Raw genomic sequence first — 22843 nt, forward strand, 5'->3', positions numbered from 1 at the left:
ATGGAAGATGGTGTGAAGGCCAGTGCTGAAGCCAGCTGGCCCCAGCCTGCTCCCCGAGCTAAGAGAGAGGCTCCATCCAGTCTTTACCAAAGCGAGTCGTTGGGCTGCTCTGGGCCAGGGTGGCCTTATCTGTTAAGTGTGCGCAGGGGTCGCTGTTTTCCTGGGACGCGCTGGGAACCAGGCAGAAGCACGCCCAGGAGGACTTAACCCAAACTGCCGGACCTTTATCCAGAGCCCGGCCTCCCCTTCGCCCCTCCCAGTTACGCGGCGCCGGCCGGCAGAAGGGGTGGGGCAGGAGGGCGCGGGGGGAAGGGGAGGCGGGAGTAACAGGTGGCCTCCGTGCCCTTCGCTGACTACCGTGAGGACGCCAGCCGCCCTCCGGAGTGCGCGAGGGGTAGGGGGCAGCGTGTCCGCAGCGTCCCGGGCCGGCTGGACCCGCGTCCCTGGCTCTGTCCTCCGGTCGCACTCAAAGCCCTGGTGCCCTTTGCACTTGGCCTCGGTCTCGGGCTGGGGCGCCAGGCGGGGCAGCGGCTGGACCTTTCCGGACCTTTCCTGGGGGAAGCCCCGCTGTCCCCGCCCCTAGCATCCGCCCGGAGGCCGGGCGGGCAGGCAGGAGGGCGGGCGGGCGGAGCCCCAGCGGAGGCGGTGAGCCCGGGCAGGGAGCAGCCCCTCTTGCTGTGCCAACACTGTGGCCGGAAGCTCCGCTCGCCCCTGGGTAAGAGGCCATCTCGGGCCGTGGGCCAGGGGAGGGGGCCGGGCGGGGACAGATCACCCCGGAGGCTGGTTGGTGGCCCAGCTCTGCCCACGCAGCCGGGACTGTGCGCGGACCGTCGCTTCACGCTCCTTCCCCACCCGCGACGCCCGCAGCTCTTGCTGCCCTTGCCTGGAACTTGGCTGTGGGGACTCGTGCTTCCTTCCCGGAGTGTCGGGTTTCGGGGGCGCGGAGACGCCAACCTGCGAGCGGCGGTTGGAAACCCAAGGATCCGTGGTCTTGGTGCGTGGGAATTTCTTGGCGGCTTGGTCTGCGGGGATTGGTGACGCCCTCCACTTGTTGAATATGTCACTTAGCGCTGTCGCGGCACACAGTGCCCGGTCTCAGGGATCCGAGGTTGACATCAGCTCGCAGCGGAGACACTTTATCCACCGACGCCGAGCGTCGGACTGAGGGGGACGCTCAAGGAATCAGCTTTGGCTGGAACAAGATAGCATTTAGGTCACGTACTGAACGGGAATTGGTGGAAAGGAGAGAGAATTGTGGCTTTTACCGTTTGCTCTTCATCTCTCTGTTAAATATGAAAATCCCAGCCTCCTTCTTGCTCAAAGACGCAGTGAGAAGAGCCTCTGCATCTGCCTGGGCTTATTTGCTGTAATGCGGGGTTCTGACCCGTTTCTGTGCCATGTAGCCCTTCGGCAGGCCGTTCCGGGGAGAGTAAGGATGCTTCTCAGAACAATACTTTTAAAGCTATAAAACAAAAGTATTGTAAAGGGAACTATTTCCAAAGCACTTATCAAAATATTAAAAGAATTTATAATGTAGTAATATATGTGCTTTAAAGAAAACCTAATGCGTTAAAGATCTAGCAGCAGGTCTAGCTACCATAATTTTGGAATAGTGATGAGCATAAACTATTTCAAGATATAGGCAACACCTGTGATATAAGAAAACACCTGTGTGTTTTTGTTTTTTTTTTTAGATTTTATTTATTTATTTGACAGAGATCACAAGTAGGCAGAAAGGCAGGCAGAGAGAGGAAGAGAAGCAGGCTCCCTGCTGAGCAGAGAGCCGGATGGGATGCGTGGCTGGATCCCAGGACCCTGAGATCTTGACCTGAGCGGAAGGCAGAGGCCCAACCCACTGAGCCACCCAGGCGCGCCCTGGGTTTTGTTTTGTTTTGTTTTTAAGATTTTATTTATTTTTGAGGGAGAGAGACAGAGAACACAAGAGAGAAAGAGAGAGCACACAAGCCAGGTGGAGGGGTAGAGGGAGAAGCAGACTTCCCACTGAGCATGGAGCCAGAGGCAGGGATCCATCTGGGGATCATGACCTGAGCCAGAGGCTGATGCCTACCTGACAGTGCCACCCAGGTGCCCTACCACCTGTGATTTCTGTTGGCAATCATAGGTACCACTGATATTGCTGTGGTTTTTTGCCTACATGTATAACTGAAGAAAATGTTAAATTTTAGCTAGAGATTAGTGAAAATAAAGATGTGATTTTTTTTTTTCCATTCAAGTTGACAGGCCTCAGGTTAAGATCCCTGCAGAGTGCAAAGAGCACTCCCGGAGGTCAGGTGACATGGCTATGTCTTGACACTTGCTTTGACTGGCAGCTTGACCTTGGCTTTTGAACTTCTTTCCACCTTAGCTTTTTCATTGCACGGTGGAGATTATTGTGTCTTCCCATCTGTTTAAGTACTTAGCACCACACCTGGCACAGAGATGTGAAATAAATACCATTTATTAGAACCTGTCTCCCTCACACTTATGGCCATCATGGTTGGTATGCCCAGCCCTGGTATATGGAAGGTACTCAGTAAACATTTATTGAATGAATAAGCAGGTTGGAGGGGGTTGCTTGTGATTACATCTAAAAAACCGAAAATTCATTGAGGAGACAGCTGGTGGTTTGAGATATGACTATTCAAAATTTGGGTGGCTTTTTTTTTTTTTTATAGGCTAAACAAATATATAAACACATCTGGAGCTGAGTGCTTGGGATGTCAGTCAGGGCTGATCGATCATGTGAGTGGGTCTGTGCAGCTGGTGTTCTGCCCGAGAAAATGATTTTGAATGTTGTTGGGAAACCCGCATTCCTCTGCAGAACAGTTCTCTTGCATCTTTACTGTGTCTAAACTTGTTAATCCCGTATGTTGTAACACAGGAAATGTCTAATAGGGAATGGAGACAGACCCATGATGAGGCATTTCTGGGCATAGATGCACATTTCTTTTTCCTCTTTTCTTCTTAACTTTCCCTGCCCTACCACCCACTACATAAGTCTGACCCTGAAGACTTGGTAAATAGCAGTAGTGGTGGGAAGAAGTTGCTAGAAGCTGCCCGGATTAGGCCTGAAGCCAACTAATTGCTTCTTTTTCTTTTCTTTTCTTTTTTTTTTTTTTAAGATCTTATTTATTTACTTAAGAGAGAGAGAGCCTACGAGCAGGGAAAGGGTAGAGGGAGAAAGATAAGCAGATTCCTAATGCAGTGCGGAGCCCGAGGTGGGGGGCTCCATCCCAGGACCCAAAGATCATGATCTGAGCCAAAGTCTCAAAGCTTAATCGACTGAGCCACCCCGCTGCTTCCTAACTAGTTGCTTCTTAATTCCCAGCCTTTAAAGTCTATGTAATCCAGCAAATGTGGATGGTAACAGGAAGAAGAAAAGTCAGTCTAGCCAGCCAGCCTTGAGGTTTACTTTGTAAACGTGCTAAATTGGGGACTGGAAGATGGGGAGAGAACTTTGAAAGGAATAGGAAATTTAGAACACACTGGGGCTAACTCTGGTGTTATGGACTGAATTGTGTCTGCTCAAAATTCCTATGTTGAAGCCCTAACCCCCAGGGCCTTGGCATATGACTGTATTTGGAGATAGAGCCCTTAAAAAAATTAAGATTAAATGAGGTCATAGGGTGGGACCTAATCCAATATGACTGATGTTCTTACAAAAGGAAGAGATACCAGGGGCAGGCCTGGTTATATCTTTGGGATTCTGTGCTTCAATAATTCACAGCTGGGATCAATCTCAGGCGTTAGAAGAAAAAATATTCCCATTTGAGTCCTGCTTGTGAACCTCCCTTTCCCTTTCCCCCCTTCATTTGGAAGATCACAGTGTTTTGTAAAGGAAGGGACTTTTGGAGACTCCCAGTCCAATCCTTTATCCATTGCTGAAGAAAGCAGGGCCCAGAATGGTTCAGGATGAGCCCTGCCTGGCACTGCCTGGAATGTGGACCCACTCTTCTGACTCCCTGACTCCTGACACACCCTCAAACAGAGCTTCACCAGGATGAGGAACTGCGTCATTGGGTTAGACATAGGACAGACACCAGCTTAGGCGACTTGGCACACCTGTTACCTAGCCTACCCCTCGTTCTGTTCTAACCATTAAAGGATTGAGTTTGGCGTCTCTTCAGTCATGTTCAAACAACAGATATATAACTTGTAATTAAAGAGTCTTTTCTTATTGTGTTAAGACCTCACACACTGGATTCCAGGGACTAATACACCTGGTTAATTGGCCAGTCCTTGTTTATAATGAAATTCTACCCTTCAGAGCCTTCTTGTATGGGAGACTGAGCAGGAGGCCCAGCACTCCTGAGCCTGTTGAGTAATTTTATTGTGACCATTTATCAGATTCAGCCTAAGCTGACCCTGCTGTGTGACCGGGAGCAAATTAATCTCACATCAGGCCTCCTTCTCCAGTGTGTCCTGTTCTACAGTCTGGGGATGGGCACACACACATAGGCATATGCAGACGTTGAAAGGAAGCCTGCAGTATACTTGACTAGAGGCCAACTGTGAATGATGGACTTGAAGGAAAGCTAAAGGGTGATTATTCATACACCAGAACACGTGTGGCCACACTCCCATTGGCTAACTCAAGCAGGGAAGCAAGGCATTCCCCCACCTGCCAATAGCTCAATCAAAACCTCTAACTTTCCGTTGAAATAATCCAGTTGACAGACTTATTTCTTCCTTGTCTGAAGTCAGAGTGCAAGCATTTTCCTTTTGTAAGTGGAATTTTTATTTTCTGCAAATATATGGCTTGGTGAAATTGTCAATCCCTCATTATAAGGCTTTCTTGATTATAAAATGAGTATAGGCAAGGGAAACTGGTAGGAAATTCCTTAGCAGCCAAGGGGACTGCTGTTTTGTGGCCAGCTCCTCACTGATAACTCTGTCAGTCACTCTTCAAAGACATTTCTTACGCTTTGTTCTTAGAGTTAGGGAACTAATGAGCCCCAATGTGGCTCTGACCCCTGAGTCATGAGGGAGCAGTACATGATATTTGTTTCCTGGATGATTTTCTCTTGGTCCACAACCAGAGCATTTGCTGCACGGCTTAATACTTAATGTTAAAATATTAAAATATTTAATTTTTATAGCAGCTCTGGAGAGTTCTGCTGTGGCCCTGCAGGCCTAAACGAAGATTGCTCCATTTTGTTTATTTGCTAGCAATATAGTAATCCAGTTCGCAAACACACAGGTGGTGACAGCGCTGCCATTACTCAAGGGGACGTGTGCCAAGAGGAAGGGCGCAGCTGACATTGGTCTTCACAGAACACTGCTCCCTGCCCTTTTCGAGGTGTGGTTTCCTTCTCTCCCACCCTGCTTTGGACCTTGACTGTGCTCTGAGTAATCTAGCACTGTTACTTACAGCCTCTCTTCATTAGAGCCACCCGAGCAGGGTCATTGCTCAATTCTTCCTCCTCGGTCCCCTATAGCCCGTGTGTCACACAAAGTCCACTCAGCCTGTGTTTCGTATCTGCGCCTTCAGCTCTGTTTGCATTGTCTCTTCCGGGCCCTCGCTGGTGCCTGAGTTTCTGAAGCAGCCACTTAGTGGGGGCTTGTATTCCCGGTCTCTTCTAGTAAAACAGACAGATTGTACAGTTTCGTGGTGGTCCCAATAGCATCTAGCATGACGCTCCGCACAGAGCACACACTCTGAAATGCTGAACTCAACCGAATTGCTCCGGTTCATCCTCGGTGCTTCCCACAGGGCATCTCCGTTGTTGAGAACTTCCAAGGGCTCTCATTGCCATTTGTGGGGAGCATGAGCTCAAATGCTGGCTAGGGCGGGGCGGGTGACACAGATGAGCAACCAAGACTGGGTGGAGCTGGGGTGAACTGGAACCGGTGACTGCTCAGCTCCAGGTGAGTGTCGGCACGTGAGAATGTGGGCCTGGTGCTATCAGGCCTAGACTCTGGAGTTTTGTGGGGGTGGGGGGGGATTAGCTCCGGTCTGCGTTTGGCCTGCAGACTGCTGCTCTGTGACCTGTGACCCCTAGATGGGATTGCAGTCATCTGGGGTTAAGCTCCCAGCCTGATCTTCAGTGCCATATGCTTCTCCAATCTTATTTCTTCCCAGGGGACACCTGTCAGCCGCAGGCTGCCCTCCTCCTCTCCACAGTTACATAATGCTCGTTCTAGGTGATTTTCCTTCCCCTGCCCGATTGCCCTGTTTCCTGCTTCATGTACTTCCTTTCTCTTCTGCTTCTTGGGTGTCAACTTTGACTTCCCCCAGGGTGCCCTTCCCACCTCTAACTCAATTCATTCCCTTTCCTCCACCTCATTCTTATCTGAATCTTTATTTGCATTTCTAATGCGAGTACCTGATCAGGCCCTTATCACTCACACCTAGACCACTGCACTTGTCTCCAAAACCAACTTCCGAGACTGGTTTGATTCTCCCCTTATTTAAATTGCTTCCTGAGGGGCGCCTGGGTGGTTTGTCAGTTGGGCATCCACTTTTGATTTCCGCTCAGGTCTTGATCCCAGGGTTGTGGGACTGAGCCCTGCGACAGATTCTGCGCTGAGCACGGAGTCTGCTTGTCCCTCCCTCCCTCCCTCTGCTCCTCCCCCTGCTTGCACGCTCTCAAATAAATAAGTAAATAATAAAATCTTAAAAAAAAAAAATTGCCCCCTGAGACCAGGTTCATTTTCTCAAAACTATTCCCTCGATTCTGTTACTTCTCAAAGGTGATTTTTCGGTAGAAAACCTCAGTTCCCTAGTGTGACCCTTCGGAATTGGACTATAATATTTCTTTCTTGTCTACTCTTCTACTCCTCTGAACAGCAGCCAAATCTGGTTGGTCTTCCATTGCCCAGACAGGTTCTGGGCCTTTCCGCCTTATCAGCCAGGGTCTCTGGGAAACAGTCGGCACATTCAAACATTTTATTAAGAAGGGTTTAATATAGTAACTGTTTACAAAGGTGTGGGCAAGGTTAAGAGAAACCAGTGGGAGTGGTGAAGTGATTGTATTGGTTCGAGGCCTGAAAAAGCAGAGGGTGTGATTACCAGAACCCTGAGAGGGGCACCTGGGTGGCTCAGTCGGTTCTCAGGCCGTGATCTCAGGGTCCTGGGGTTCAGCACCGCATAGGGGGGGTTCCTGCTCAGTGGGGCATCTGCTTCTCCCTCTCTCCTTCTGCTCATGCTCACTCTCTCCCTGTCTCTTTCTCAAATACATAAAATCTTGAAAACAAAAAACCCCGAGGAAAGAGCTGAGCTGTAGCTGAGAGCCTCCCCATAGGAATTAAGGCTTTGGGTGGAGCAGGCCAGTTGATATCAACTTCCCAGGTCAGCTCTCAGGGCTCAGCACAGGGCAGAGAAGGCTGGAGTGAGAGGCGCTCTTTGATTCATTGATTTGAGCTCTTCCCTTCCCTAACATGTCCACTTGCCAACTCCTGCCTGCTCCTGCTCAGATTCTGTTTCACCATGTTTTCATAGATTACTTTTTCATCAAAACTCCTAAGGTGTTCGGCTCCTTTTGACTACACTGCACTTTGTTCTGTCACTAAAGGGTGAAGTGGGAAGTGTGCACAGCATTCTTACTAGCTCAAGAAGGGACACATCCTAGAACTTTGTGTTTTCCTCCACACTCGGTAGATTTTTGGGGAATGAATTAACTCCCATAGATCTGTTCATGTTTAGTTCATGTTTCAAAGCAAATATGACTGCTGTGGACTGAGTGTTTGTGCTCCCTCCAAAATTCATCTTTGAACTCCTATGCCCCAAAGGTGATGGTATTAGTTGGTGGGATCTTTGGGAGGTGATGAAGTCACAGGCCTTCATGAATGGGATTATTGCCTATACAAAAGAGGGTCCAGGGAGATCCAGAGCCAATTCTAACAGGTGAGGACACAGGAAAAAAGGCCCTCACATTGATGAGGGAGCAGAAGGCTGGCTGAGGACAAAGCAAAAGGCTGACACCTCTCAATCTCCCCCTCACCCCAAGCAAAAGGCTGACACCTTGCTATCTCCCCCATCCCCCCACCACTCCTGGGTGGGACACATGTGACATTCTTTAGGAATCTCCCAACTATCTTGATGTTAATGGCTTGTTAAAAGGGAAAGACAACCTTGATCAACGTTGCAAGATCTCAGGTATCCGGTATCTGGTACATTGTAGGCCCTCTTTAGCATATGAAAGTTCTGTTGACACCTCCCTTTCCCTTACCTTCCCCCAACCACAGGGTACAGAACCTGCCATCCCTCACAACCCCGGGCAACAGCAATTCCTGCCCACGGGTCCTGTCCCCATTCTTTAATAAACCACCATTTTGCACCAGAGATGTCTCAAGAATTCTTTCTTGGCCATTGGCTCCAGATCTCATCCCACCGAACCTCACCTGTGCTCTAGAACTTCATCAACATGACTATGCTGGTGCCTTGATCCTGGACTTCCCAGCCTCCAGAACTGTAAGGAATAAATTCCTGTTTATAGGCTACTGTGTCTATGGTATTTTCTAGTAGGCTGGATGGGCTAAGACGATTACTGAGATCCCTCATTGTGGCAGGCACTGTGCTAGGTGCTGAGACTAACACAGTGAGTGTGTCACATGGGGTCCTTGCACAGACAGAACTTACTTTCCAGGGGGAATGGAGTACATGGTGCTCCCTTGTCCCCCTCCCATGATTATACCCCCCCTGAAATACCCTGATCTCAGCCATGGCCCAACGTCCAGTCCGGCTCACACTGCTCTAGTTTCCAGATCAAGCCAGTTCTATACATTGTGTTTACCTTCCTTGCCTTTCTTGAAACTTTCTTGTGGCCATTCAGTTATTTGCTGGCATTTTGATGCATCTCTTTTCCCAGAGAGATTGAAACCTCTTGGTGCTTTTGGACTCTGGTTCTAGACTCTGGTCATGTCTATCCCCACTGGACTGTTCTGGTCATTCCCTGGGATGGTCAGGATAGCGGGTGGTAGCAGGCAGAAAACCTCTGTGGGCTGCCAAGAGCATAGCACCAAACTCTCTGGCTGTCTCTGTAGGAACAGCTGCCAAAAAATGGGCTACCTTTATTTTCTACACCTCCACCGTCTCTGGGTTAGTGGAAGGAGTGTTAGGGTTGACTTTTAAAAATCTGGGTTTAGGGGTGGCTGGGTGGCTCAGTGGGTTAAGCCACTGCCTTCTGCTCAGATCATGATCTCAGGGTCCTGGGATCGAGCCCCACATCGGGCTCTCTGCTCAGCAGGGAGCCTGCTTCCCCCCCACCACTCTGCCTGCTGTTCTGCCTGCTTGTGATCTCTGTCTCTATGTCAAATAAAATCTTTAAAAAAAAATCGGGATTTATATCCAAGCTATTAGATTTAACTAGAATGTCACTTAACACCCCTGAACCTCAGTTTCAGCAACAATAGATTGGAATAACAATACCTAACTAATGCGATTGTTGTGAAGCTTGAGTAAGGTGATGCATCAGTTTCCGACTGCTGCTCTAACAGATTACCATGGACTTAGTGACTTAAAGGATACAGATTTCTGTTCCTACAGTACAGTAGTTCAGAAGTCCAGCATGGGTCTCACTAGAAGATCAAAGCACCAGCAGAGCCACGTTCTTTTCAGAAGCTCCAAGGGAAAACCTAGTTTTGTTTTTGTTTTTCCCTTTTTCTTTTCCAGCTTCTAGATGCTGCCCACATCTTTGGCTCATGGACCCCTTCCTCCATCTTCATAGCCAGCAGCTTGGTATCTCTCTCACCTTTCTTCCAGAGTCACGCCTGCCCTCTGGCCACAGCTGGGAAAGGTTCTTCACTTTTGAGGATTCATCCCATTCATACGTGGGCCCACCTGAATCATGCAGGCTACTTTCCCCATCTCAAGGTCCTTACCTTAATCACACCAGCAAAGTCCCCTTAGCTTGCAATGTAACATACTCATAGGTTTCTGGGAGAAGGACATCTTTGGGCAGGGGCGTTATTCTGCCCGCCACACTGTTCATACTCTGGCTCCCAAAGATTCCTTCTTATCCCATATACAAAAGATCTTCACTCCAAGGTCCCCGAAGAGGTCTCCTCTCAGAATATTGACTAAGGCACAAAATCGAATTTGAGTCTCATCAGCTCCAAAGTCTTTGTTTCATCTTCTGGATAATCTAAATTATGTATAAGCGAGGCCACAGTTGCTGTTGATCCCGTGGGCCTGTGAAACTAGAGAAACAACTCATCTGCTCCCAAAACAGTGGTAGTATAGGTGTAGGACGAAAGTTACGTAGACTCTGGTTCAAAAAGGAAAAAAAGTGGAAGGAAATAAAGGAGTCACTGGTCCCAAGAAATTTTAAAATCCTGTTGGACAAATTCCATTAGATTTCAAGACCTAGGAGTAATCCTTGATGGCTCTCGGCTCCAGCCTCTGGGCTGTCCTTGCTTGTCATGAAACGTAGCAAGTGTTTGCCACTTGGTAGTCCCAGTTCATTCTGGTTGAGGACTTCTTCCCTCAGTTTATCTCTTTTCTTTCACATTTTCCTAAAAGCAGCAAGAAGAAATCTGGCTATACCTTCAACACTTTGCTTGGACATATCCTCAGCTAAATGTTCAATTTCTCCTTTTCTACAGAATTCTACTTTCCACATAACCATAGGGCACAATTATGTTACAATTCTGCTCCTCTAGCACAAGGATCTCTTTTCTCCAGTGTTCAATAACTTGTTCCTCATTTCATTTTAAACCCTCACCAGCAGAGCCTTTAATGCTTGTATGTCTATAGATTGTCTGTTCGTGATGATTTCTGTGTTCTCTGAGGTGATTTATTTTTCTTCCGCACTGTGCTCCTCACTTCCTCCTGAACCTTCCCCAATATGGTTGCTGATAGTCGTCATACTTTTACAGTGTGTTCAAGACAATCTAGACTTTTCTGTTATGCTCTTCAATGTTCTTTCAGCCTCCTTCCATTACCCCACTCTGGCATGGCCCAAAGTAGAGAGAAAATGGGGAGGAAATACCTCAACTACTCTTTATGTTCTCTTGGCTGACACTTACACCAGACTAAACTGACCAGAAGGCAAAGGGCAAGGGAGTCCAGTGATGTTGTCAGCAGCTGAGGACCTGAGCTGTGCAGAAATGGGTGTGGAGTGGATGGAGGGGGAGAAGGGGAAATGAAGACTGAAACAAAAGTTTCCAAAAAAGGGTCGCCTGTGTGGCTCAAGTTGGTTAAGCATCTGCCTTTAGCTCAGGTCCTGGGGGTCCTGGGATCTAGCCCTGGTCAGACTCCCTGCTCAGGGGAAGTCAGCTTCTCCCACTCACTTTGCCCCTCCCCTCCTCTTTCCTCTATCCCTCCTCTCCTCCCCCCTCCTCTCCCCTCCATCTCTCCCCTTTACCCCTCCCCTTCCCTCTACTTTTCCCTTCCCCTCTCCTGACATGCTCTCTCTTTAAAATAAATAAAAAATCTTTAAAAAAGAAGTTTTGAAAAATGTTTAAATATTCAAACCATTGACCTGATTTTTGTTATGCTAAGGTGTTGTGCTAAGAACTTTTTTTCTTTAATCTTACTCACGGATGATGTAAATGTCCACTTAAATTTTCTCCTAGCTTTTTTATGGCTTATTTTAAACATTCCAATGTTCAAATTGGACCTTATAATATTTAAAAAACTTTCCCCTGAAATTTGCCTCACCTTATTCTTGGCCTACATTAGCATTTGTTGGCAAATCTGCTCTTCTTCCCTTAGCACCTAAAGCTAATAGATGGAGAATGGGAGCAGGAATGGGTTGGGGAAATTTCTGTCCATCCGCACAGGTCCTTGTGTGTAGCAGAGACTCAGTGAATACTGGTAGAAATACTCTTAGCAGCATGTGGACTTTTTTTTTTTTTTTTTTTTAATTTTTTTTTTTTTATTTATTTATTTGACAGATGGAGATCACAGAGAGGCAGGCAGAGAGAGAGGAGGAAGCAGGCTCCCTGCTGAGCAGAGAGCCCGATGCGGGGCTCGATCCCAGGACCCTGGGATCATGACCTGAGCCGAAGGCAGAGGCTTTAACCCACTGAGCCACCCAGGCGCCCCAGCATGTGGACTTAATGTAACTCTGTTCTTTCCATAAAGATACACTTACACATTTAGCCCAGCTAAATATAATTTAATTTGCAGATCTTTTGTGCAGATTTTGGGTTGTGCACATTTAGCCACAGTATGATTGCAACACGTTTAGCATAGGTATAAATACGCACATGTATTTATATCCTGTAGGAAACTCGTTCCTGAAACGCCTTTCTGAGCACCTCTGACTGATGACACTTCCCATTTACCAAGGTTAAGTGGATAAAAAGGAGGTGAAAACACTTTCCTTGGTGGATAAGATAGCTCATTTAGGTAGAGCAGGTAATAAGAGTATGACAAAGGAAAGGAAGGTCCAGCACTCTAGTCTTCCAGAGTAATTATCAGATTAAGAAAATCACATTGTATCTGTTATTTAGTTGTAAAACTTTGGTCCAGTCACCCACATAATTCTAGTGTTCCACAGTCATATGTAATTAGATTGCTTTTTAAATATATTTTTTTAAGATTTTATTTATTTATTTGACAGACAGACATCCCAGGTAGGCAGAGAGGCAGGCGGAGAGAGAGGAAGGGAAGCAGGCTCCCTGCTGAGCAGAGAGCCAGACTCGGGGCTCGATCCCAACACCCTGGGACCCTGGGACCCTGGGATCATGACCTGAGCCGAAGGCAGAGGCTTTAACCCACTGAGCCACCCAGGTGCCCCTAGATTGCTTTTTAAATGCCTGCCACCTGACTGTTGAGTGGAGATGTAAGGAGAAGGAGCAGAGGAAAAAATTGGCTAAACATACAGAATCTTCCATCATGTCCCGAGAGGACTATGAGGCAGCTTTTATTCAGGGACAGGAGCATGTTTTACCACATCTGGCCAGATGGGGAGGCACCTGGGGGAAAACTGAGGGGAAGACATGGGCAAAGCCTATACTGGAGTTACTGTGAGGCAAGGGGAAGGGGCTGACCAGGTTTGGGGTTGACTAATTTGAATAATTTTAGTGGGCTTTGGGGTATAGGGGCTACCCCAGTTGTCTCATGTCTGGCCCCAGGATAATTAGGTCATCGGAATATTGCCTTTTGGTGTGTGAAAGCCAGAATGGAGGAAGTGGTTGGAAGTATGGTGGACAGTTTGGTTTACATAACAGAGGTGTGCTCCCAGACAAGTTATTTACTCTCTCTAGGGGTTAGCTAGCCCTAGAGGGACAGTCTCACTAGGATTACCAAGGCTCCCATATGTCAAACAATCATAAAATACAATTAAAAACATTATGAATATAGTAGGACTCAACATCTCCAGGAAGGCTTCATGAAGTGTCTAGTCCAGTGCCATTGATAATTTCCATAGAAATGACTGCATCCTTCATTTGCATGTAGATTAAGATGAGATCATATTAAGGAGCCATAGGATTTATGAGACAATGTTTGGCATTTTCTTGAGATCCCAAAATGATACTAATCCAGTCATAGTAACGATTTCCACTTCCTGAGATTTTTCTGGAGTTGGACTTGCCCTTTTATAGGTTACGTCAGACAGTAGGACAGTTAATTCGTGCCCGGACATTTGGTCAGACAGTATCCTGGGGCGGTCTATGAAGATGTCTCTGGAGGAATCTGTAAGGCAGATGGCTCTTCCAGTGTGGGTGGCCTCATCCAGTCAGTTGAGGGTCTGAAGAGAACAAAAAGGTTCACCCTCCCGCCAAGAGAGAATCCTTCCTGCCTGACTGCCTTGATCCGGGACAGTAGTTTTCTCCTGCCCACACACTCAGACTGCAACATGAGCTCTTCCTGAGTCTCGAGCCTGCCGACTTTTGGACAAAAACCGCACCATTGGCTCTCCTAGGTCTCCCTCTTGCTGACTGCTGCTCTCGGGACTTGTCAGCCTCTATAGCTGTGCGAGCAAATTCCCGGGAGTATTCTCCATGTGCCAGGGAAAGTGACGATGTCTGCTTTCCTTCTCTCCCTCCCTCTTTACCGTCTCTTCTGGTTGAATCCTGTTTTTATTTTTTTTAATTATTATTTATTTTATCATTTACTTAATTTCTTTATTTCTTTTTTCTTATTGTCCGTGTGTCCCTTGAGAATATAGCCAGTCTTCCTGTAGTCTTACTTTTTTCCGTTGTAAAATGAAGATAATGTGTCTACCTCCAGGGCCCAGCACAGTGCCCAGCACATAAAAATCTGCCGTAGGACAGTGAGGAACCAGTTTCACAGGATCTAGGTTCCGATTGTCCAAACAAGCCATATTATGTTGGGAAGGGGTGGGAGGGAGATTGACAAAACTCAGGACAGGTAGAAGGAGAGAGACATGGGTGGGTGGGCAAAGTGCTTTAAAGGAGTGCTGTGGGTACTAAAGGTGAATTTCTCCAGAAGCACATGAAGTTGAAGCTTCAGGCCAGGTCTCTTGTCCAGGTCCTCATGGGGGCAGGGAGTTCTAGTGGGGGTGGGGGGTTGTTGGGGTGTGGGGGTGGGGTGGGGCAGCCAAGTTGCAACCAGGAAGTATTTCTATGCTTGTATTGCAGATAAACTGCCTGAAGGAGCTGTCAGAAGAAAGAGTCATGAATCACCAAGAATCCAGACAGTTATTGTGATTTCTTTTCTCACTCAAAGTTAATAATAACTATGATATCTAATTTTGTGTTTGTAATTTCGGTCCCTACATGTATAGGCTCTGATGACCGTAAAACCTGGATCTATCCTTGCCTAGAGTCCCGCCTCTCTGGGAGATGATGTGTGGGGCCCCTAGGGGTTGTAGGACTCTTCTGCCCTTCTAGGTCCAGCCCAGCCCTGAAGAGAGGCTGTCCCAGATCTCGAGCTGGGTAATGGTCCTCTGACTTACTAGCTCCTGTGAATGTCTGCATTGCTGCTCCAGGGGCCATTCAGAAAAAGTTGCTGTTCCCGTAAAGGACTCATTGTGGCTCCAGTCTTGCTGCTGACTCATTGTGTGACCTTTGGAAGATCACCTTGCCTTTCTGAGCCTTGGTTTGCCCGTCTGTAAAGTGGTATCAGTACCTCCAGGCGGGCTCAGGTGTGGGCCCGGTGAGTTGCACAGCTCTGTGCACACAGGAGGGAAGTATGATTGTAATTGTGTTGCTATTCCTTGCATGTCTGTTATCTTGCTATTACTTGAAATATGCCCGCCCACAACTGAGCATTTCAGTGACTAAAGAGCTGCCCACTCTAACACATTGTTTTTTGTTTTTTGCTATTTCTTTCTTTTTTTTTTTTATTGTGGACACTTTCACTACAGTGGAGAATGCCCTTATATATCCATAGTTGGCTTCAAATTATTATCCACTCATGGTCAGTCTTGTGTTTTCTAAGCTTCTACCTACTCCACTTGTAGTATTTTCAAGCAAGTTCCAAATCATTTCAATTTTAAGAATCTCAGTATGTATTTCTAAAAGATAAGCGCTCTTCAAAAATTATATTAGTGCTGTTATTGTATCTCACCCCTCCCCAAGAAATGTAATTTTTTTTTCTTTCAATTTGTAGATTCTCTCCCACTCCTCTCCAGAGGGCAGAAGTTACTTTAAATTTGAATATCAATACAATTTAGCCAGTAGGCATTTTCCTCCAATTCTCTCTTAGGTCCAACACTGTGAGAACTCAGTTGAGGAGTCAGTTTGAATTAAACTCTCCTGCTTAAATTAGTGATGTAACCTCAGGAAAGTCCTCCAGCCTTATACTAAACGTCATTTTTTTCATCTGTAAAATGGGGATGCTACCATCCCTTTTACAAAGTGATTTTAAGGAGTCCCTGAGAGAAAGTGAAGTAGAACTAGTAAATGCTCAGTAAATGTAGCTATTATCATTGTGACAGTTTCTCCCTACTTTTTCCTATCAAATCCTATCTTCTGGAAGTAATTCGGTTGAGCTGTAACTAATGACAGCCACAGGGCCGATTTAAGTAAATAAGCCTAGAAAGCCCAAGGGGGAGGAGCAAGTGGAGGAGGAGGAGCCTTTCTGGAGTCTCATCACTGGGGCACTAGGGGACAGCCCCACCTGGGCTGAGTGGACAAGGCTCACTTGTGCCTCAGAGACTGGGACCTGCAGGGATTCAGACCGTCGGGATAGAGCAGCTCAGAGTAAGCCTGGCCCGGGGAAGCCGGCGGAGAGGCAGGGTGGGAGGAACAGAGGGAGTGGCCAGAGCTGGAGGCTATTCCTTATCTCTTTTCCGTTTTGATTTTGGAGGTGTTCTACGCAGCTGACAAGTTAAAAGTTGGCTTTGTGGTTACTGAAACCTGAAGCAAGGAGGGCCCTGCCCGGTGTAGGCTTGAGGTAAAACAGCTGTGAACCGTACAGAGACCCACTGTTTCTGCTAGAGCAGAAGTCGCTGAAAGGTTAACTGCAAGTCTGGCTGGCCTGGTGGAGCTTTCAGTAAGAGTGCCCTGAGTAGGAGCGCCTGGGTGGCTCAGTCGTTAAGCGTTTCAGCTCTGGACATGATCCCACGGTCCTGGGGTCGAGCCCTGCATCCCGGCTGTGGGGCTCCCTGATCGTGGGGGTGTTTCCACACAGGTGCTGGGTGCTGCCTTTGCAGGAAGGGCCAGCAGTGGAAAAGTGAGGGGTCCCAAAGACATGTCTGGCCCCTGGCGGGAGCCAGCTGCCAATGATGTAAGTAGGAGATGCCTAGGCTATGTTCTTTCAGTCAGTAGGGATTTCATTTGCCAGTTAGACTACAGATAGAGCAAAGCATTTATTTATTTATTAAGATTTTATTTATTTGACAGAGATCACAAGTAGCTAGAGAAGCAGGCAGAGAGAGAGAGAGGAGGAAGCAGGCTCCCTGCAGAGCAGAGAGCCCAATATGGGCTCCATCCCAGGACCCTGAGATTATGACCTGGACCAAAGGCAGAGGCTTTAACCCACTGAGCCACCCAGGTGCCCCTTTTAAAAAAAAATTTTTTTTTTTTTTTGAGCAAAGCATTTATTTTGATACCTTGCAGGAGGCTCTCAATGGATGTAGGATTAACTGAAGAATTTTTATTTAACTTAGAATCATGAAATCATTTAATTATAAAATGTATTACATGCACTTGTTAAATGCAAGTTAAATTTGCCTTATTTATTTTTTAAATGAGTGTGTTTCACCTTGTAAGAAAGTAGAGATAAAGTGGCTGCATTCTTCTGTATCATTGGTAGTTAATTCTTTTTTCCTCCCTAGGTGTGGGAGGGGCAGAGAGAGAAGGAGAGGGGGAGAGAGAGAGAGAGATGGAGAGACTCCTAAGCAGTTTCCACACCTAGCACGGAGATCACAGGGCTCCATCTCCCAACCGGGAGGTCATGACCTGAGCCTGAAATCCAGAGTCCATGCTTAACTGACTGAGCCACCCAGGTGTCCCTCGTTGGTAGTTCTTATTTCTTAACTGAATAAGTAAATATGTTTTAGATAATCTTCTTGAGAGACTAAGAAATCATATTAGATTTATGCTTCCTCGTTATTTGGTTGCAGAAATATTCCGTTTCTTTTCTGCTGGCTTCAGGGTCAAGTTTGGTCTTTCTTTTCTGTTTGCCTTCTGGTTAAGGTTGTGTGACTGCTGCTTCCTTTCATTGTTGTTGCGGTTTTTTGTTTTTTGTTTGTTTTTCTTTTTTTGGTGTTGCTATAGACTTGGGTTTAGATAATGTCAGAGATTCTTATCGGTTCCTGCATGATATTCTCTGACACCACTTCTAATATTCTAACACCAAATGTATGGTTTTTCCAACATTAGCCAGGTCTCTGGCACCAAGTGGGTGTCCAGCAATTAAATTCTGGCGGTAACTCCCGGAATTATATCAGGTTAAGGGCTCAGCCCCACAAGGCTGCCCCCACTTCAGGTGTCGTCTATAAATGCGGTCCCAGGTTACCCACACTTTTACCTAGCTGACTACATATTTGGGGGTTCCCATGACCCCCCTTTAGGTTTGGTAATTCACTAGAATGACACACAGAAAACACTACTCATGCTTACCAGTTTATTACAACTTAAATTTTACCAGTTATAAACTTACCATTTTATTACAACATACTTAAAGTTTATTACAACTCGGAAATAGCCACATTGACGAGAGCATATGTATGGGGGTCGGGGTGGAGGTACAGCGCTTCCCCTTCCTAGCATGTGTCACGAACTCAGAAGCTCTCGGCATCTTCTTCAGGAGTTTTTATTGAAGTCAATCCTCAGGACACAGTTTGATGACTGTGACTATTGGAGTTGAGAGGACTTTGTGTTTAAAAATACTGAATCCAGAAACAGGCTATGGGTAGCTGCTGAAATAGAACAGAACTAGCTATTTTGGCAGAATGAGGGAAATATTTGCATAAACTCTTCCTCTTCCAAGAGAAAAACTGTGGTGCATTAGGCTGGAAGGGGGACTAGGAGGTTAAATAACCATAGATGGAGCAGCTAGAAACCAGAAACTTAGCCAGGCCTCCTCCTAGATCATTATTACTTAACCCTCTCCAAGGGGGTTTAAGATGTAGCCTCAAGACCATGAAAAAATGGTTTCCCTTTTCTGGGAAGTGAAGAGTTTTGTGGTGATTCTGTTATTTTGTGAAAAATAGGAAAAAGGCAGGAAGTGATAGGTATCTGTTCACCATAAAATAACTTCTTTCCCAGGGCCCCGGGTGGCTCAGTTGGTTAAGCTTCCAACTCTTTTTTTTCTTTTTCTTTAAAGATTTTGTTTATTTATTTAAGAGAGAGAGAGTCCACATGAGTCAGGGGAGGAGCAGAGGGAGGGGAAGCGGATTTCCCACGGAGCAGGAGCCAGATGTGGGACTCTCACCCAGGACCCCGGGATTGTGACCTGAGCTGAAGGCAAACGCCTAACCAGCTGAGCCACGAAAGCGCCCAAAGCTTCCAACTCTTGATTTCAGCTCAGGTCATGATCTCATGGTCTTGGGATCAAGCCCCACATCGGTCTCCATGCTCAGTGGGGAGTCTGCTTGAGATTCTCCCTCTCCCTCTCACCACTGGCATGCTTGCTCTCTCTCTCTCTCTCTCTCTCAAATAAATAAATAAATCTTTAAAAAAAAGTCTTCTCTCCCCATGAAACAGCAACATCCTACATGGTGATTTTCCTCAAATCATTTTAAAAAAATTGATTTTCAAAATGTAAAATCTAGAGTTCATTAACAAAATCTTGAGAAAAGCATGTACAAAGAAGAAGAAAAATGAATTATAGTTATACCAAAACATTAATAGTTAGGTGTCAGTACCATAAAAAGGAATGGTGAGTGTGGAAAATATATCTGGATTTTTTTTTTTCATTTAACATTATCACATAGTCAGTGTTTTGCTGTTGTTGATAAAGATCACACAGATAGTAGAGTACAGTGGTTTAGAGTAGAGGCTCTGGCACCAAAGTGCCTGGATTCAGTTCACAGCCCATCACTGATGGGCTGTATGAGCTTGAAGTCACTGAACTGCTCCCTGGCTCGATTTTATCATCTGTAAAATGGGGAAGATAATGGCATCTAACTCACAGATTGAAGGCTTTTGTAAAAGACTTCATACATGTTACTTGTCAAAATAAAGATTTTATTGTAACATTAATTTATGTATATAGGTGAGATTTTATAAAACAGAAAAGCAGAAGAACTCAAAATCACCCATTATCATGTATAATGGTACTTAACCTTTCCCCCGATGTTCTGACACTCAGAACCTCTATTCCTGCCCCTTCATACCATGTTAAATTGAATCAGTCATGAATTAGCAGTGGTTTAAACAGTCTGGGACCTGAGCCTTCCCTGGCCAGAGTGCAGCCTGTGGGTTTTCTGTAACCAGGATGAAATCAGACCAGTCCACAAACCAGTTAACTGAAGGTTCACCATATTAGGAATGAGTATGTGAAAAGTATCTTTGTAAAGAATTTTTTCCTTCAGCGTTAGAGGTTTTTTCCTTAGCTTGGAATCCCAGAAATGGAAACACAGTGTCACCGGATGAGAAATGTTGTTTTCTAGAAGGGTTGCACTGATTTTAAACTTGTAGCTACAATTTATGAGCTAGCCCCACTTACTGTAGGCGCCCAAATCCCCCACGCCCCCCTCCCCACCTCCCCTTGGACCTCAGAGTAGAGATATTGAGGAAGTTGTTGGGTTTGCCAAAACTCTGCAATGGTTAATTCTTTTTTTTTTTTTTTAAGATTTTATTTATTTATTTGACAGAGAGAGATCATAAGTAGGAAGAGAGGCAGGCAGAGAGAGAGAGAGAGAGAGAGAGAGAGAGAAGCAGGCTCCCCGTCGAGCAGAAAGCCCGATGCGGGGCTCGATCCCAGGACCCTGAGATCATGACCTGAGCCGAAGGCAGAGGCTTTAACCCACTGAGCCACCCAGGTGCCCCTGCAATGGTTAATTCTAATCAAAATCAGCACTCACCTCCTCCTCCTTCCCACTAGTTCATTCTTCCCTCCTCCAGGACCTTTCTTACTTCCTTTCACATCCTTTTCCCATCTTGGCTTTGTGTAATCCCCTCGTGTAGCCTTTCTCTTCTTTAGTTAGAGGGAAAAATCATATAATTGAAGTGTTCCCATGAAGAAGTTCATGACCTTAGGGGTGCCTGGGTAGCTCAGTGGGTTAAAGCCTCTGCCTTCGGCTTGGGCCATGATCCCAGGGTCCCAGGGTCCTGGGATCGAGCCCCGCTTCAGGCTCTCTGCTCAGCAGGGAGCCTGCTTCCCTTCCTCTCTCTCTGCCTGCTGCTCTGTCTACTTGTGATCTCTGTCTTTCAAATAAATAAATAAAATCTTAAAAAAAAAAAAGAGAAGTTCTTGACTTTAGCAACTAGAAGTGTTATCCCCCAGCTGGGTACTCTCATTTTAGTAAAGGGTTCTTGGAGCATTGTCGAACCCGAAGGACTGAACTTGATGGTGAAATTTGGGGCAGTGGAATACCCAGAGAGGGTGATATTTTGAGTCTGTGCCCTTCAAGTTATGCAAATAGAGGGTGTGCAAAGTGTGAGACCCGTTCTGTGGATGGGGTGAAGCCAGGCCCAGTTTCCGAGAGGCCCTTACTTCCTCTCTGGCAAAGCACTAACTGCTCAGCGCAGAAACAGGTGAAGTGGGTGTCTGGGAGGAACTGTGAAGGGAAGATTGTTTATTGAATTGGACATAATAAAAGACTGGTCAGCAGCACGTGCGGATTCTGTACATAAAACATAACTTTACGATACCAGGCAGGGCTCCTTTTATGGCTTTTTTATCTTCTGGTTGAAGTTGCCAAGGGTGTGGAGGACTTTTGCTGACGTGTGGTCAGTGATGTGATTACATGGCATGTCTGCTGGGAAGCAGAGCCGGGAGGCCTCTGAGGGTGGCCAATGCCCCAGTTACCTTGGTCTGAACTCTGAGTTGCAGAAGGTGGGTGTCTTAGGAATTCCCCAAGGTCTTAGGTGTGCTTTATGGCAAGGAATTGTACAGGTATCTCTCTGTGGACTCCTACATCTTTGAGGGACTAAAAAGTCAAAGAAACAGTTACAGAGTATGTCTGAGGAAAAATGGGGGGCAGGCAGATAAACCACAGGACGCCCTAGAGTTATGGATGGACAAGGATAAGTATAGGCAAATTATTAGAGCTTAAAAGGTGAGGCCTACCTAGTTCAGACAAAGTCTGAGGTGTCCTGAAAGGAGGATGAGAGAAATGGAAAGCTTAGCCCAATGTTAGCTCTCAGTGGTGTTCCCAGGAGACTTTTGACCACAGCCAGATGGGAAAATGGTCTTGAGAGCAGATGGCGGGAACCAACTACAGCTGGTCAGATGCCAGCCTCCCCTTCCTCCCTGAAAGAAAATGCTTTGGTCCCATAGTGGTCACTCCTTACTCCTAGCCTTATCTGTTCCTTTCTAGCCTGATCCAGCCTGAAGATGACCCCACTGGCTGCGGTGGCGTCTGGCCCTCGAGCCCAGCTCTTTGCCTGCTCCCTCAGGCTGGGCACTCAGCAGACTAGCCTCCTTCAGCTGCACACAAGGTCCAGCCTTGCTGCCAAGAACCACTACGAAGTGCTGGTGCTGGGTGGGGGCAGCGGTGGAATCAGTATGGCCGCCCGCATGAAGAGGAGAGTGGGTGCGGAGAATGTCGCCATTGTTGAGCCCAGTGAGGTAAGTCTCCCCTTTTTGAATCCCTGTGCCTGTGTGTGGGTGTGCGTGTGTGTTAGAGGCTAGGGTGTGGATGGCTGTCAGGCCCTGTTGCTGTCATGTGTCCGCGTTAGTGCTTCTCCTTCTGTGCACAAAGGATTGGGAGAAGGTGGGGAGAGGGAGAATGGGAGAGGACAGATCTCTAGGCTTTCATGTTCTCTGTATTAGTTTCTTAGGGCTGCCATAACAAATTATCACAAACTGTGTGGCTTAAAACAATAGATTTATTTATTTTAAGATTTTATTTATTTATTTGAGAGAGACACAGCGAGAGAGGGAACACAAGCAGGGGGAGTGGGAGAGGCAGAAGCAGGCCTTCCGCCGAGCAGGGAGCCCGATGCGGGACTCGATCCCAGGACCCTGGGATCATGGCCTGAGCTGAAGGCAGATGCCTAACGACTGAACCACCCGGGTGCCCCAGTAGATTTATTCTTTCACAGTTCTGGAGGCTAGAAGTTCAATGCGAAGGTATCAGCAAGGCCATTCTCCCTCTGAAGGCTGTGAAGAGGAGAGGGAATCTGTCCCATACTTTTCTCCTAGCTTTGGTGGTTGTGGACAGTCTTTGGTGTTCCTTGGCTTATAGCTGGCATCACTCCAATCTCTGCCTCTCTCTTCACATGGCCTGCTTTCTGTGTGTCTCTAGTGTCTTCAGTGACCTTCTTATAAGGACACCAGTCCTTGGATTTAGGGCCAACTCTAATGCAGCATGACCTCATCTTAACTTGATTGCATCGGTGAAAACCCTATTTCCAAATAAGATCATATTCA

At 46.7% G+C, this 22843-nt stretch overlaps 1 protein-coding gene across 3 annotated transcripts in view; it reads left to right on the forward strand.

Annotated features, from left to right (window-relative positions):
- The first annotated feature begins 348 nt into the window (after positions 1 to 348).
- SQOR (sulfide quinone oxidoreductase) overlaps positions 349 to 22843 on the forward strand; it is a 50426-nt gene continuing 27931 nt past the window's right edge. Inside the window, exons 1-2 of one of the 3 annotated variants that reach the window (XM_080808947.1) lie at positions 349 to 715; positions 21789 to 22039. In XM_080808947.1, the coding sequence (XP_080665073.1) occupies positions 21806 to 22039 (234 nt within the window). In that variant the 5' untranslated portion in view covers positions 349 to 715; positions 21789 to 21805. Of the gene's footprint in view, positions 995 to 15920; positions 16060 to 21788; positions 22040 to 22843 lie in introns of those variants that run through there. The other 2 variants (XM_080808948.1, XM_080808949.1) reach the window with 2 other exon arrangements.

The sequence above is a fragment of the Martes martes genome, assembly GCF_963455335.1.
Source record: "Martes martes genome assembly, chromosome: 7".
Taxonomy (NCBI): domain Eukaryota; kingdom Metazoa; phylum Chordata; class Mammalia; order Carnivora; family Mustelidae; genus Martes; species Martes martes.